This window comes from Rutilus rutilus (assembly GCF_951802725.1).
Source record: "Rutilus rutilus genome assembly, chromosome: 13".
Classification (NCBI taxonomy): Eukaryota; Metazoa; Chordata; class Actinopteri; order Cypriniformes; family Leuciscidae; genus Rutilus; species Rutilus rutilus.
Genome location: NC_140218.1, coordinates 29,323,495 through 29,335,897, shown reverse-complemented (window position 1 = coordinate 29,335,897; position 12,403 = coordinate 29,323,495). Strand labels below are relative to the sequence as shown.

Sequence of the window (12,403 nt, the reverse complement as noted above, 5' to 3'; positions counted from 1 at the left end):
AATCCTTTAGGTGAGTGTATATGTTATATTATTGGTCTGAACAAGAAAAAAGAAAACGGGGTGAATGGAAATGCAAATCCACCCTCTGACAGTAGGTGGTGTTTATGGAAAAGCAGAAATACACCGGTTACCCCTGTAATGAAAGTATCCCATAACCCCCTGGCACCTGCATGAGCAAACAAAACCTCAGAAATTTTCTCCAGAAAGCACAAAATCCATTACTTTGCAAACACTATGTAAACCACATCATGAATAATCATCAAACTGGAACTAAAATGACAGCGCATCGGATTTTTAATGACACTAATTACTTCACTTAAAGCACATTACTTTACAGAGTTAACATGATAATCACGCTAGAGACATTGATGAAGTAGAACCGCCAGCCTGTTTAGAGATACCTTTTATTATAAGGGGGAGATTCAGGATGTTTTAACAAGCTGAGACTGATAGAGCTTTCAAACATAACTAACAATTCATCCATCTCTGTCACACAGGTATGCAGGCAAAAAAAAAAAAAAGGAGGCGACTGTGTAAACAGAAAACTGAAGAGGAATAGAAGAGAGAGACACTGACCTTTCCTGAGCACTCGTTTCTTGGCCCTGATGTCCGTCTCTAGCTCAGCCGCTCTGATATAGATGCGCACAGACTGAGGGAGGTGACGCACCGCCTGGGCAACCACTGCCTTCGCCGTGTCTCCAGGCTGCAGCCGGGCGGCTTCCAGCCAAACATCCTCACTCTGAACAGACAACACACAGATTATACACATACATCCACACTCTATGAAGATAACACATACAACAAATGCACTCTATATTAACCCTTTCCAGCCACTGAAGGTCATTTCCGGCTTTCCGTGTTTTCACTGTTATATGGTAGGGGGCTCTATAACACATCTTCTGAGAGAGTACTTGAATCTCCAGGCGAAAAAGGAGCAGAAACAAGAGATAGAAGCATTGCTTATGATCATCCGACATTAAACAGCTTATAAATCAAAACTGGCTGAAATGTCGACCCATGAAGAGGAAACGACTGTGAAGCTTTGGGGATGTTGAGGGACTCCATCTACGTTTCGATCATCGTTCTGAATCTGAATCCAGACATACAGTAGTCTTTGAAAAATTTAGATTTTTCTCAGCTTTTTGTTCCAAATGATGTTTTGTATGAAACATACCCACATGCAAGTGTTGATAAATACAACGCATGAAGAATAAAATGGTAAAAAAAAAAGACAAATAATGATATATTGCATGTTCAGATATTCATACAACATAAAACCTACAACAAGAAGGTTTTGTGAAAATTATCAAATGCTGTATAAAAAAAATTAAAAAATAAAAATAAAAAGCTGGCGGGGAAAGAATTAAAAACAGACAAAATCTCAGAACAAATAACATCCTCAGCAGGTTTCCGGACAAAAAAAAGTAATAAAAAAATGATGAGGGAGCCAAAAAATGACTTTAGTTTCCAAAATGCTCCCTAGAGATTCATAAAAATAAAAGAAAGTTTCAATAATATTTTGTTGAATTAAACCACGTTGTTTTTGTATTTAGTATACATCAGTTCCAATTCACAGGGATATTTCCCCCCAATGGTCATTTTCTCACCCTCACGCCATTCTAAACCTGTATGACTTTCTTTCTCCTGTTGAACACAAAAGAAGATATGTTGAAGAATGTTGGCAAACAAACAGTTTGACTTTTCAAAAATTGCATCCCATGCTGTGCCTTACCCCTCTTTCACACCGCAAGTGTGAGCGGCGCATCTGCGCAACTACATCATCACTGCAGCAGCAGACTCCCGCTAGTATTCACACTGGAAGCGTAGTACAGCGTCACAGCAGCGGCTGCAAACCGTGTTTGGCAGACAATATAACCATTTCAAACAATGGGTCAGTTCTTTCAACATTTTTGTTTTTATAATAATACACCTTACTTTCACCCAAAACGAATAATTAAAAAGTTTAAATGGGTAAATACATATTTGTTATACTTAATTTTCTTTTCTGGCATAATTGTTAAAACACTAGACATTGGCATTGTTGTTAAAACTCTTGACATGCTTATTCTGTGCATTTTGAGCACGTTTTGTGTTAAATCACATTTATTTTGTCCATCAAAAGCGTTCTTTCACTTTAATTGAGCGTGAGCAGCACAGCAAAAAATAGACCGGACGCCGAAACCCCCGCTGCACTGCTGTTCACGCGACGCTCCTGCTTGATGCTCACGCGCTGCTCCTGCTCCCGGTGTGAATGCACTCATTGATTAACATGGACGCCGAAAAAAATACGCGCTGCTCACGCGCCGCTGACGCTTGCAGTGTGAAACCAGGGTTACAGTTGCAGAAAAGTTCATTTAGTTTCCTCATGCATTTAGTAGCAGACTGGAGCCCTGCTCTGTACGAAGTATAAAATAGCTCAAATATAAATAGTTTCTGTCCACATAATTGGAAATCACCGAAATGGTTTGTTTACCAACTTTCTTCAAAATATCGTTTCATATTTTGGGTGAAATATCCCTATTTGAGGGGCCATATTCTACTTTATTTTTTATTTTTATTATCAGCAACCCATTTATAGAGCTAATCAAGGTTTCTTGCACCTAAAACATCGTAAAGGCCCCAACACACTTTGGCCAAATACACACTGAAGTTTAACTCGGTTGTCAATTCCCCTTTTACTGCTTTATCCAGGTCTGTACACACACACACGTCATCAGTAATTTACGGAAATGACAACCGCATTAACTCCCGAAAAATGCAGATAGTGACAACCGCTATAACAAAAACAATCTACACAGTGTGAGAACAGGCCTTTATTAACCCCCTGGAGCCGTATGGATGACTTTTTATGATGGATGCGTTTTTTTGGGCTTCAAAATCAAGAGCGCCATTCAATCCCAGAATATTTTATAATACAACTCTGATTGTGTTTGCCTGAAAGAAGATAGTCAAATACACCTAGGATGGCTTGAGGGCGAGTAAATCATGGGATCATTTTCATATTTGGGTGAATTTTGCCAAATTGCTAAACACAACAGGTCTTTTGTCACTGCAATATTACTTTGTTCGGAATTGCAGATACCAAAACACGTTGCTATAGTTACCACGGCGTCAATCATCACAGTTTCGGGAGTGAGTCACGTACACACACATGGACGGATCATTTATGGGACTCAATCTTGCATTTAAACGCGGTTGTCACTCCTGAAACTCTACAGTGCGTACATGGCCTTTAAGAGAAATCAAAGAACAAACTTGTAAAAAGTTCACACGCACGTAAGGAGTAAATGAGAAGGAGCTGGAGAATGCTGGAGGAAGCTGGAGATGAGCACTCAAAATGAATCAGCTGCCAAATCAGCATGTTTGTTCATCACGGGCGTGTTTGACGACTGAACGTACTGATCGTGCCCAGAGATCTCGTCAAAGTGGGACAGCCAGGGTGTCACTGTTCTTCTGCTGAAATGTGAAGCTGAACTATTAACTTTGATTAATGAGCCTGCAGGAATTTCCCAACACATAAATGAAGCTGTGCACACACTGAGAGCAAAAGGGCCTGACACGGTTTCATTTCCAGGCCATTCTCTCCGAGTCCAAAGTCAGCACCAGTAGACAAATTGAAGGCACAGCTTACATAAACAAGGCCTAATTCATTTACCATGACATTTTTATGTTGTTCTTGAACCATATTTAACATTTTAGGAAGTGGATTTTGCAAGCTAAATCCATCGCTATAACAACCTGTCAACACTGTCAACATTCCTAAAGCTGTAAACCTTCAATGGTTTGCACACACACACACACACACACACACACACACACACCGCCCCCTACAGGACACACAGAGTCAGGCTATCCTGTTTTACTTTAAAAGGATAGTTTAACCAAATATAACAATTCGGTCATCAATTACTCAACCTGATGTCGTTTCGATGATCCTCCATCGAAAATTAAGATTGAAAAATTCTGACAATCTTCCACAGAAGTAATTCAATCATCTTTTAGGTGAATTATCCCTTTTATATTTTATTACCATAGACCCGTTTGTAAATTTAATCAAGTTTTCTAGCACCTAAATTATTATAAAGGCCTCTAAATACTTAGAAGAAATTAATTTCAAAGGCCCACTGAAGTGCCTTGGAACGCGCAGCTTTGTATGATGCGTTGACGTCAATTCCACTGAAACAGGAAGGAGCTAAGGCGGGACATATTGAATGGCTCCTCCCCCTTTTCAAATAGCCAATAGCGTTTAGTTTACCTCACAAACTGCATTCTTAACCAACGTAAAGTAGGAAAACTGAATAAATCTTGAGCGTTTGAGCAACCGAACTCACATCTCTCACCCATGCTTCGTGACGTGTCAACGGTCGCTTTCGCCAGGTGGTATTTATGGCACCGGGGGTGGAGCTTTAGATTCTAGAGAGCATTTGATTGGACAGAAGATGTGATTAGAAGCTGAAGTCCGCGGTGATGTCATACAAATCTGTGATCCGTTTTAGCGTAAGTGAGAGACTAAGTTTTGAATGCTTATATCTCCTAAATGCAAATTTTGTCATTGTTTTGGAACACACCAGCTTATTCATAACCGAAAGGCTAACATATTCATACTAAAAGCTAAACCACATACATTTTTATTTCAGGGGGCCTTTAAGAGTTTGAAACAGCTCGCCAATGCAAACTTTCTGAAAAATTTGCTCTGCCTGGTAAACGCCTTCAAACCACCATTATTTAACAGTAAGGTGCGGCTCTGAGGCGCCACCTTCTTTGACTTTGATATCTACTCTGGTTCATTGCTTCTGTTCAGTTTATTGAGGTCAGACGTCCATGAATAAAAACTTGAATACACTGGAGAGCCGCTTTATTGTAGAGCAGCATGATTAATCGTTAAAAGATCACAATCTCGATTCAATGCCTATTAAACCTTTGACAAACGATCACAACAGCGAACATTCAGATCTGCAGTTCAGACGTTCAGAACAGTTGTCATGTATGAAACAGTCTTTTCAACCACACAGTATCATTATTTATGCGTTGCAAAAATTCTAATTATCACAGAAGTACGGAGTTTATAGTTCGGAAATAAAGACTTGTGTGCGGTAGCGATCAAAGCCGAAAGTAACTTGACGCTTCAAAATAACGATTGTATCGATTACATCGTTACACCAGTAGGTGGCGACAAGTGAGTGAATTAAATGTACTAGTCACTGAATCATTCATTCAAAAGATTCACTTGAAAGTGTGTAGCATATATGTGACCCTCGACCACAAAACCAGTCATATGGGTACATTTTTTGAAATTGAGATTTATACATCACCCGAAAGCTGAATAAATAAGCTTTCCATTGATGTATGGTTTGTTAGGATATGACAATATTTGGCCGAGATACAACTATTGAAAATCTGGATTCTGAGGGTGCAAAAAAATGTAAACACTGAGAAAATCTCCTTTAAAGTTGTGCATTTAAGTTCACGATTGTGCTGCATTCACTCACAAAAATACATTTTTGATATATTTAAGGTAAGAAATTTACAAAATATCTTCATGGAACATGATCTTTACTTAATATCCTAATGATTTTTGGCATAAAAGAAAAAATTGACCCATACAATGTATTGTTGGCTATTGCCACAAATAAACCCGTGCGACTCGAGACTGGTTTTGTGATCCAGGGTCACATATTTACATATCTAAACGTGGCTTTCAGCATCAGGATGTTCGCTAACAGTTTATCGCTGCAAAAGGTTTGTCCAAGTTCTTTTTACCCACAAGCAAAGAATGAAAAAGAACTTCACCTTGAGTATATCAAGGCCTTAATTTAGCCGCACATGACTATTTCTTTCCTCCTCTTGTCTCTCACCTTCGGACACATCTCAGTGCCTTTCATGATCAGGTTTCTGGCCACCTGCAGCTTCCCGGTCACCTCTTCCAGACGGGCAGAAGCGATCCAGGCGGGGGGGTGGTGGGGGTTTGTTTCTCTCACTGACTTCAAGAGGAGACGGGCCTTCTTAATATCACTGCGCACACACAGAATGACATTTACCAAATGCAATACAAACAGCCGAGATATGAGGGTCAATTGTAAAACGCTAAGTACCTGATGTCTCCTCCGTGTGTGGGGATCATGGAGTTGAGATCGGTGAGATATCCTTTAGGATCGACAACCGTCTGACCGCTCACGGAGTCAGACACCTGGAGACACAAAGACATCGACTGTGTTTACATGTTCACCCATAAAGTGATTATTTACAATAACCAGAGTAAGGATGGTGACACTTTATTTTACATTGTCTTTGTTACATGTTACTAAAGTAAATTATGCATAATTACATGCAACTAACCCTAAACCTACAGTAAGTACATGTAGTTCATTATAAATGAACAGTTACACTATAACACAGACAACTTATTTCTGGCTTCGCTAAGAACTGTGGTTAATTTTACCACAATTATTCACGTAATATCCCAATGAACAGCATAAATGATGAACTCTGGTCACACAGATAACGTTGCCGGTTCTTTGGTCTGTGGCCTCAGTCATTTGTTTTAGGGATGCACCTAAAAATGTGCTTTCAACCATTAATGCACTGCATTAGATAACATGTTCAACATTCAACATTCAGCAGCCCAAAAATGCGATGCCTTCTTTACCGCCGTTTTTACGAATCTGCGCATAACTGCAGGAGCGTGACATGCCATTTGTGTACGTCACAAGCAAGTTTACAACGATTATGGTTGCTACGACTATGAGCTAAATCACATCAATTTGATTGAAGTATTGTTTACATAAGGTAATGTTTAATCACAATACTCCCCTAAATTTAATTATAATCGCATTATGAGGGTGCATGTAAATGTAGTCACTTAAGAAACTTTTGGCTTTCTTCAAGTCAAACTAATTAAGTATGGAAAGTATATTAAAATGCTGTGGTGCGTCACCTGACTGAGCCTCATGTCCATCAGTGTGTTCCTGGCCTGTCCGATCTTCCTCATGTCCAGCTCTCCAGCACCGGGTGTCATGCCTCCTGGGTAGGGCGTGTTCAAGCCCCCTGGGAAGGGTGTGTTCAGCCCACCAAATTGCTAAAAAAAAGGAAGCATCTCAATTAGAAATTGAATTTTTGTTTTGTATTTTGCAATGAAACGGTCAAGTGCATTGAATCCTGTCTCCCACACTGCAATGCATTGTGCTCTGGTTATATTCATATGCCTTACACAGTGAGAGGTCATTTTATTTTCTCATACAAACACAAATTTGCATACAGTGCACAATGCACTAAGTCTGTCTCTGGTTTACTCCTCAAATTTTCCTTAAAGGCCCCTCTGTGATGAAAATCAAGTTTTTAATGTTGTTAATATGTCTATGTGGTGTTTTTAATATGCTTTAAGACAAACCGTGTGCAAATTCGTAACTCAACACCAATGCTGAGTATTTTCTCCTTAAAACTGCAGTGAATCAAAGGTTAGAAATCACTGGTGTTTCTGATGTCACAAACTGCCTTGTAACCGATCAGGTTAACGTGTGATCATCAACGAGAGGATCTCTAATTTGCATATTCATAGTACCACGCATTCCAAATGAGGCAAGGTTACATTCAAACTATTTTAAGGTATGGAGAATTTTTTTTTTTCGCGAGGAAAAAAACGTTTAAATATGGGTTTTAAGGCATATAATTATTAGGGGTGTAACGATTCATCAACTACATCTATGTATCGATTTATATTCCTATGATCCAACTACATCGATCTGTGCTCGGCAAGTTGGCCTTCCGGACGACATATATCGATCTAACATCTTTTTAAAAGGTAATGAATCGATTGTATCGATACTAGGAAATAATGCATTGGATTTAAGCACGTTAAACTTTATATGGATGTTTTTTCTTACTCGATTCAGTCTGCCTATCTGTGACGTCATCGCCATGCGTGACGCGCCAGCAGCATCGCAAAGACAACAAGCAGCGCAAAGTCTCTCACATCAGAAAAACTGACTTTCCTGTCTCTCAGCCGCTATAGGCTACTGCAGTAGCGCGCACTCTTCAATTGCACGCGCAAATGCGCCGGAGCGCGCTGTATCACTTCACTAAAGCGCAAAAGAAATACGAGAATGCAACGTCGTAAATTAGTAAGTTACGAAATAAAAGTAAAACACCAATAAATTATGTTATTGGTACATCATGTGTGTTGCTATTTATCAGGAGCAGTTTCCATGTTTTTTTACCAGTTCTTCTAAGTATTGTGTATCACCATGGTAGCCTAATTGTTGTTTGTTTCCATAACAAAATGCCACTTACTGGTTATTTTGTATATTTTTATATGACTGTGACTTATGAGACATCTTATGAGACTCATAAGACATATGACTTGCTCATACCAAGATCAGTGTTTCCCCTAGGTTTACAGGTTTGGGGGGGGGGGGGGGGTTGGTTGGTTTGGGGAAAATTGACACAGACGCTATCTATCTATCTATATCTATCTATCTATCTATCTATCTATATCTATCTATCTATCTATCTATCTATCTATCTCTATCTATCTATCTGTCACATAAATTGGTTGTCTGGGAGGGTAATGGTTTGTAAAAGTTAAAAAAAATGTAACATAAAATATCTCTTTAAAAAAATAAATAAACATATTTAAATCTTTTTAAAATTGACTTTTGCAAATAACCTTTGTTAAATTTATAGAAGTATTTGTTAATATTAATGGACCAGAGCTTAAATAGTTTTATTTTTTAACTAACAACTAAAAAAAGATTTATAAATACTAACCAATATATATATAAATTTTAAATGGGCTTTTTTTATGAGAAGTTTTTATTTCTGATGCATTTATTGGAGAGAATAATCCTGTCAGACGCACCACTGCTGTGAACGCGCGTTCACGTAAACACAATTTAAACAATGTATTATTCATTTCAATACATTACTTCTATATAATTATATATTAAGTTGCTCAAGCAAGTGGTAAAATATTTAACCATGTACTTATATTAAAATCTTTTGTATTTAAATTTTAATACAATAAATCTTGCATGTCACAAAGAACTTGTTTTTCCACCTCCACGAATAAGACGAGTGTTGTTCATTATGTCGCCTTGTTGAGGTAAATTGTAGTTTTCTTTGCTTTAACTCAGTCTTAAAGTGAAAAAAGTAGTAATTAATTAAATAAATTTATGGTGAGATTACTACATTTTATTTAATTAATCGCACTTATGGTGAAATTACTACATTTTCAGGTCAATCGGTGTTCATTTTGACCACGAAACATGCGCTGTCACTTTAATTCAGCGTTTGCAGCACAGCAGAAATAGACTCGGTGCAGAAACGAGCTCTGCACTGCTGTATACGCACCGCAACTGGAACAGATCGATCATCGACGGACTGCATCCTCGTGCAGTGTGAAAGCTGTTAACATGGGTACGGAAAAAAAATACTCACCGCAAACGAAATATATGTGAAACGGGCGTTAGACTTGGAGCAGGAGAGCTACTTCGGCTGCTACTCGCAGTAGAGCGAGTGTTTCCATCTTCAGTTCAGCGACACATTTCCAGCCGCGCGCTCTCTGTCCGCTAGTGCTCAACTGTATGTGACGCAAGTGTTTGTTTGTGTGTGAGTGTGCGCACTCATTGGGATAATTGTAAACAGACAGAAAAGACATGCCATCGTGGAAATGAGATAAATAACATATTACTTAAGGGCCATTTATTTTATTTTTTTTATAAAATAACAAATTGTAATCTGTCGCTATAAAGAAAATCAAATCAAATTTACTTGACCTCCAAGGGGGGCGGGGGGAGCCGTTAGGAGGGCGGGGCGCCCCCCTTATATAATGGTAGGGGAAACACTGAAGATTGTATTAACAAAAACTAGTTTGGGACTGAAATTTAATAGCTTAACCTCGCAGTGCCTACTGTTTATCAGTATTTGTCATATTCTTTCAATTTTTTTTGTATGTTAAGTAAAGGGGGACAGAACTTGTGTGTCAACAATTTTTGTGTAAACAAATGTATTATAATAGGCCTATATAATTCCTAAAAAGGTGGGCGGCAGCTTGATGACCATGGGGAAATGTGGGTCCCATGGCCAAACTATTCAAAACATCATTCAATGTTGTGATAATCGTAATTAATAATCGCAATTACAATTTCAAGGGAATAATTGACAATTATGATTTTTGTCATAATCGTGCAGTCCTACTTTATTCAAATAAAATGTGAATGCATTTGACATTAATTGTTGTTTACTTGTTTGTTTATATCCATAATTAATTGATACCTGATTCCCTTACAAGAATTTTTGGCTAAAAAGTCACTGAATCGTTTCGGATCTTATCGTTCTAAATGAACCAATATCGTCCTTGAATCGCATCGACAACCACGAATCGCGATACGAATCGAATCGTTGTTAAAACGAATCGTTACACCCCTAATAATTATTGACTACAGGGGGACTTTAAAGACAATGTGACCGGTGTCATAACGTTACTCACTGCTTGCAGTGGGTCAACAGAGGTGTGGTTCTCTCCGGTCTGGAGGTGCTTGGCAAAGAAGCTGTCCGGCACAGGCGTGAGCTTCTCATAGCGGGGATTCCTCTGACGTTTGTTCCTGGCATCGCCCACCTCAGGAATACTCAACCATTCATCCTCTGTGACCTCAGAGAGCTTCCTCTGGAAGGCACAGATAATGCAACAGGGTTATCGTTGACAGCTACGCTATGGTTCAAAATTCCATAGATTTTTTAAAAATGTTTTTGAAACAAGGCTGCTTTTTTAGTGATTAAAAAATACAGTAAAAAGTGTGAAATATTCAAATTTACATAATCATAATTCAGCAGCTCAATAACAACCACGTTCCACACACACACCTTCAGATCTGAGAACTGCTGCTGAATCTTGGGCCGCTCCATACGGTATTTCTCAATCTCGTCTTTCTCTCGCAGCTCCCTGCAGATACAGCAATAAAATGAGGCAAGAGATGCTACTCAACAACCAACAAGCGTTGATGAGAGAAGAAAGTCCACACTCACCGTCTTTCCTTGCGCCTCTCATCCATCCGTTTATCCAGCGCGGCGTAGATGGCGTCGGCCTCCTCGTCGTCTTTCTCATACGGCCCACTGGAGAACAGACTGCCTGCATAGCCGTTGAACTAGAGGATACAGAACAACACATCTTACAAAGCCACTAATAAATAAACATAATTTTGTATACTTATTAAGTTGCATTTTTGCATGCAATCCCACATCAAGTCAACATGACTCCCTTCAGAACGATGTACCTCATCATAGTTAGTGTCGTTCAGATCCTCTTCATCATCCTCCTGGTTCTTCTTCATCTGATCGCCCACCGTCCTCTTCCCAGGGGGTGCGTGCCGATCGTCCACCGGGTCATTGGCATCACGAGCGGGACCAATGTCAGACCGCGTTGTGAAACCCGTGGCACTGCAGAGCACAATGCATTACAACAGCCGTTTTCACAGAAAAAAAGTTCAGAAAAATGATTCAAACCAAATTATATATATGTATATATGTATAAAATATATGTATAAAATATATTACATTTTATATATATATATGAAGAGTTCAGATGCAAAAGCCTCTAAGTGCCATCTGAAATTTTCTTCTGGAATGATCATTTTTTATCAAGCTCGTATATTTAAGTTCAGTAATTTCACTTAAATAGCAATGAAAATTACTATTAATTGCCATTTAAGTGAAATTACTGAATAACCGAGCTTGATAAAAATGATCATTCTAGAAGAAAATTTCAAATGGCACTTAGAGGCTTTTGCATCTGAACTCTTCATATATATATAATGTATCCCTAAGTAATCACAAAGTAACAAAACATTACAACATAACATTAAGATAACATCAAAACGACTTTAACAGTAACACATCAACGAAACGTTATAATACACAAAATAGCACAGCCTAACGTTCATAACTTTATATAACTTAGGTGTCTAAAATAAATGTAAAAAAAAAACAACAGGCAGTGTTATTCAGTCAAATGAGTAACGTTAACTACATTAGGATCAGACTGAGGTGATTATTTGCACGGGTGTCTCACCCTCTGCCCAGACCGGGCACGTAACCCAGCGGCGCAGGCATGCCGAGGAACGGCTTCTTCTTCTTGTTCAAGCCCCCCATGAGCGGAGACGCGAGCGGCATCGCAGGAGCTCCATTCGCGGCGCCTCCGGCTCCTCCGGCCGGGGTTTTGCTCCCAGTTTTCGCAGGTTGCTTCGCTGTGGCGCTCGCCATCGTTGCGCTACCGACAACACGCTTCACTTCCGGAACAACAACAGTCGCGTTTCCGGTGACGTTAAAGCGTGTTTTTAACGTGTGATCAGATTTTAGTGTCACTATCGCCACCATAAGACGGGCGGTGTGAAGTAGCTTGACCTAAATTCAC

The 12,403-nt window shown here is 39.2% G+C and overlaps 1 protein-coding gene across 1 annotated transcript in view; it reads right to left on the bottom strand.

Moving 5' to 3' along the window:
- Nucleotides 1–12,403, bottom strand: part of prpf6 (PRP6 pre-mRNA processing factor 6 homolog) — a 26,769-nt gene extending 14,366 nt beyond the window's left edge. The window contains exons 1-9 of the mRNA XM_084428781.1: nucleotides 12,062–12,403; nucleotides 11,268–11,430; nucleotides 11,020–11,138; nucleotides 10,858–10,936; nucleotides 10,484–10,660; nucleotides 6,935–7,075; nucleotides 6,093–6,187; nucleotides 5,856–6,012; nucleotides 577–739 (exon numbers count right to left, since the gene is read on the bottom strand). Coding sequence (XP_084284907.1) covers nucleotides 577–739; nucleotides 5,856–6,012; nucleotides 6,093–6,187; nucleotides 6,935–7,075; nucleotides 10,484–10,660; nucleotides 10,858–10,936; nucleotides 11,020–11,138; nucleotides 11,268–11,430; nucleotides 12,062–12,366 — 1,399 coding nt within the window. The 5' untranslated portion in view covers nucleotides 12,367–12,403. The remainder of the gene's footprint in view (nucleotides 1–576; nucleotides 740–5,855; nucleotides 6,013–6,092; nucleotides 6,188–6,934; nucleotides 7,076–10,483; nucleotides 10,661–10,857; nucleotides 10,937–11,019; nucleotides 11,139–11,267; nucleotides 11,431–12,061) is intronic.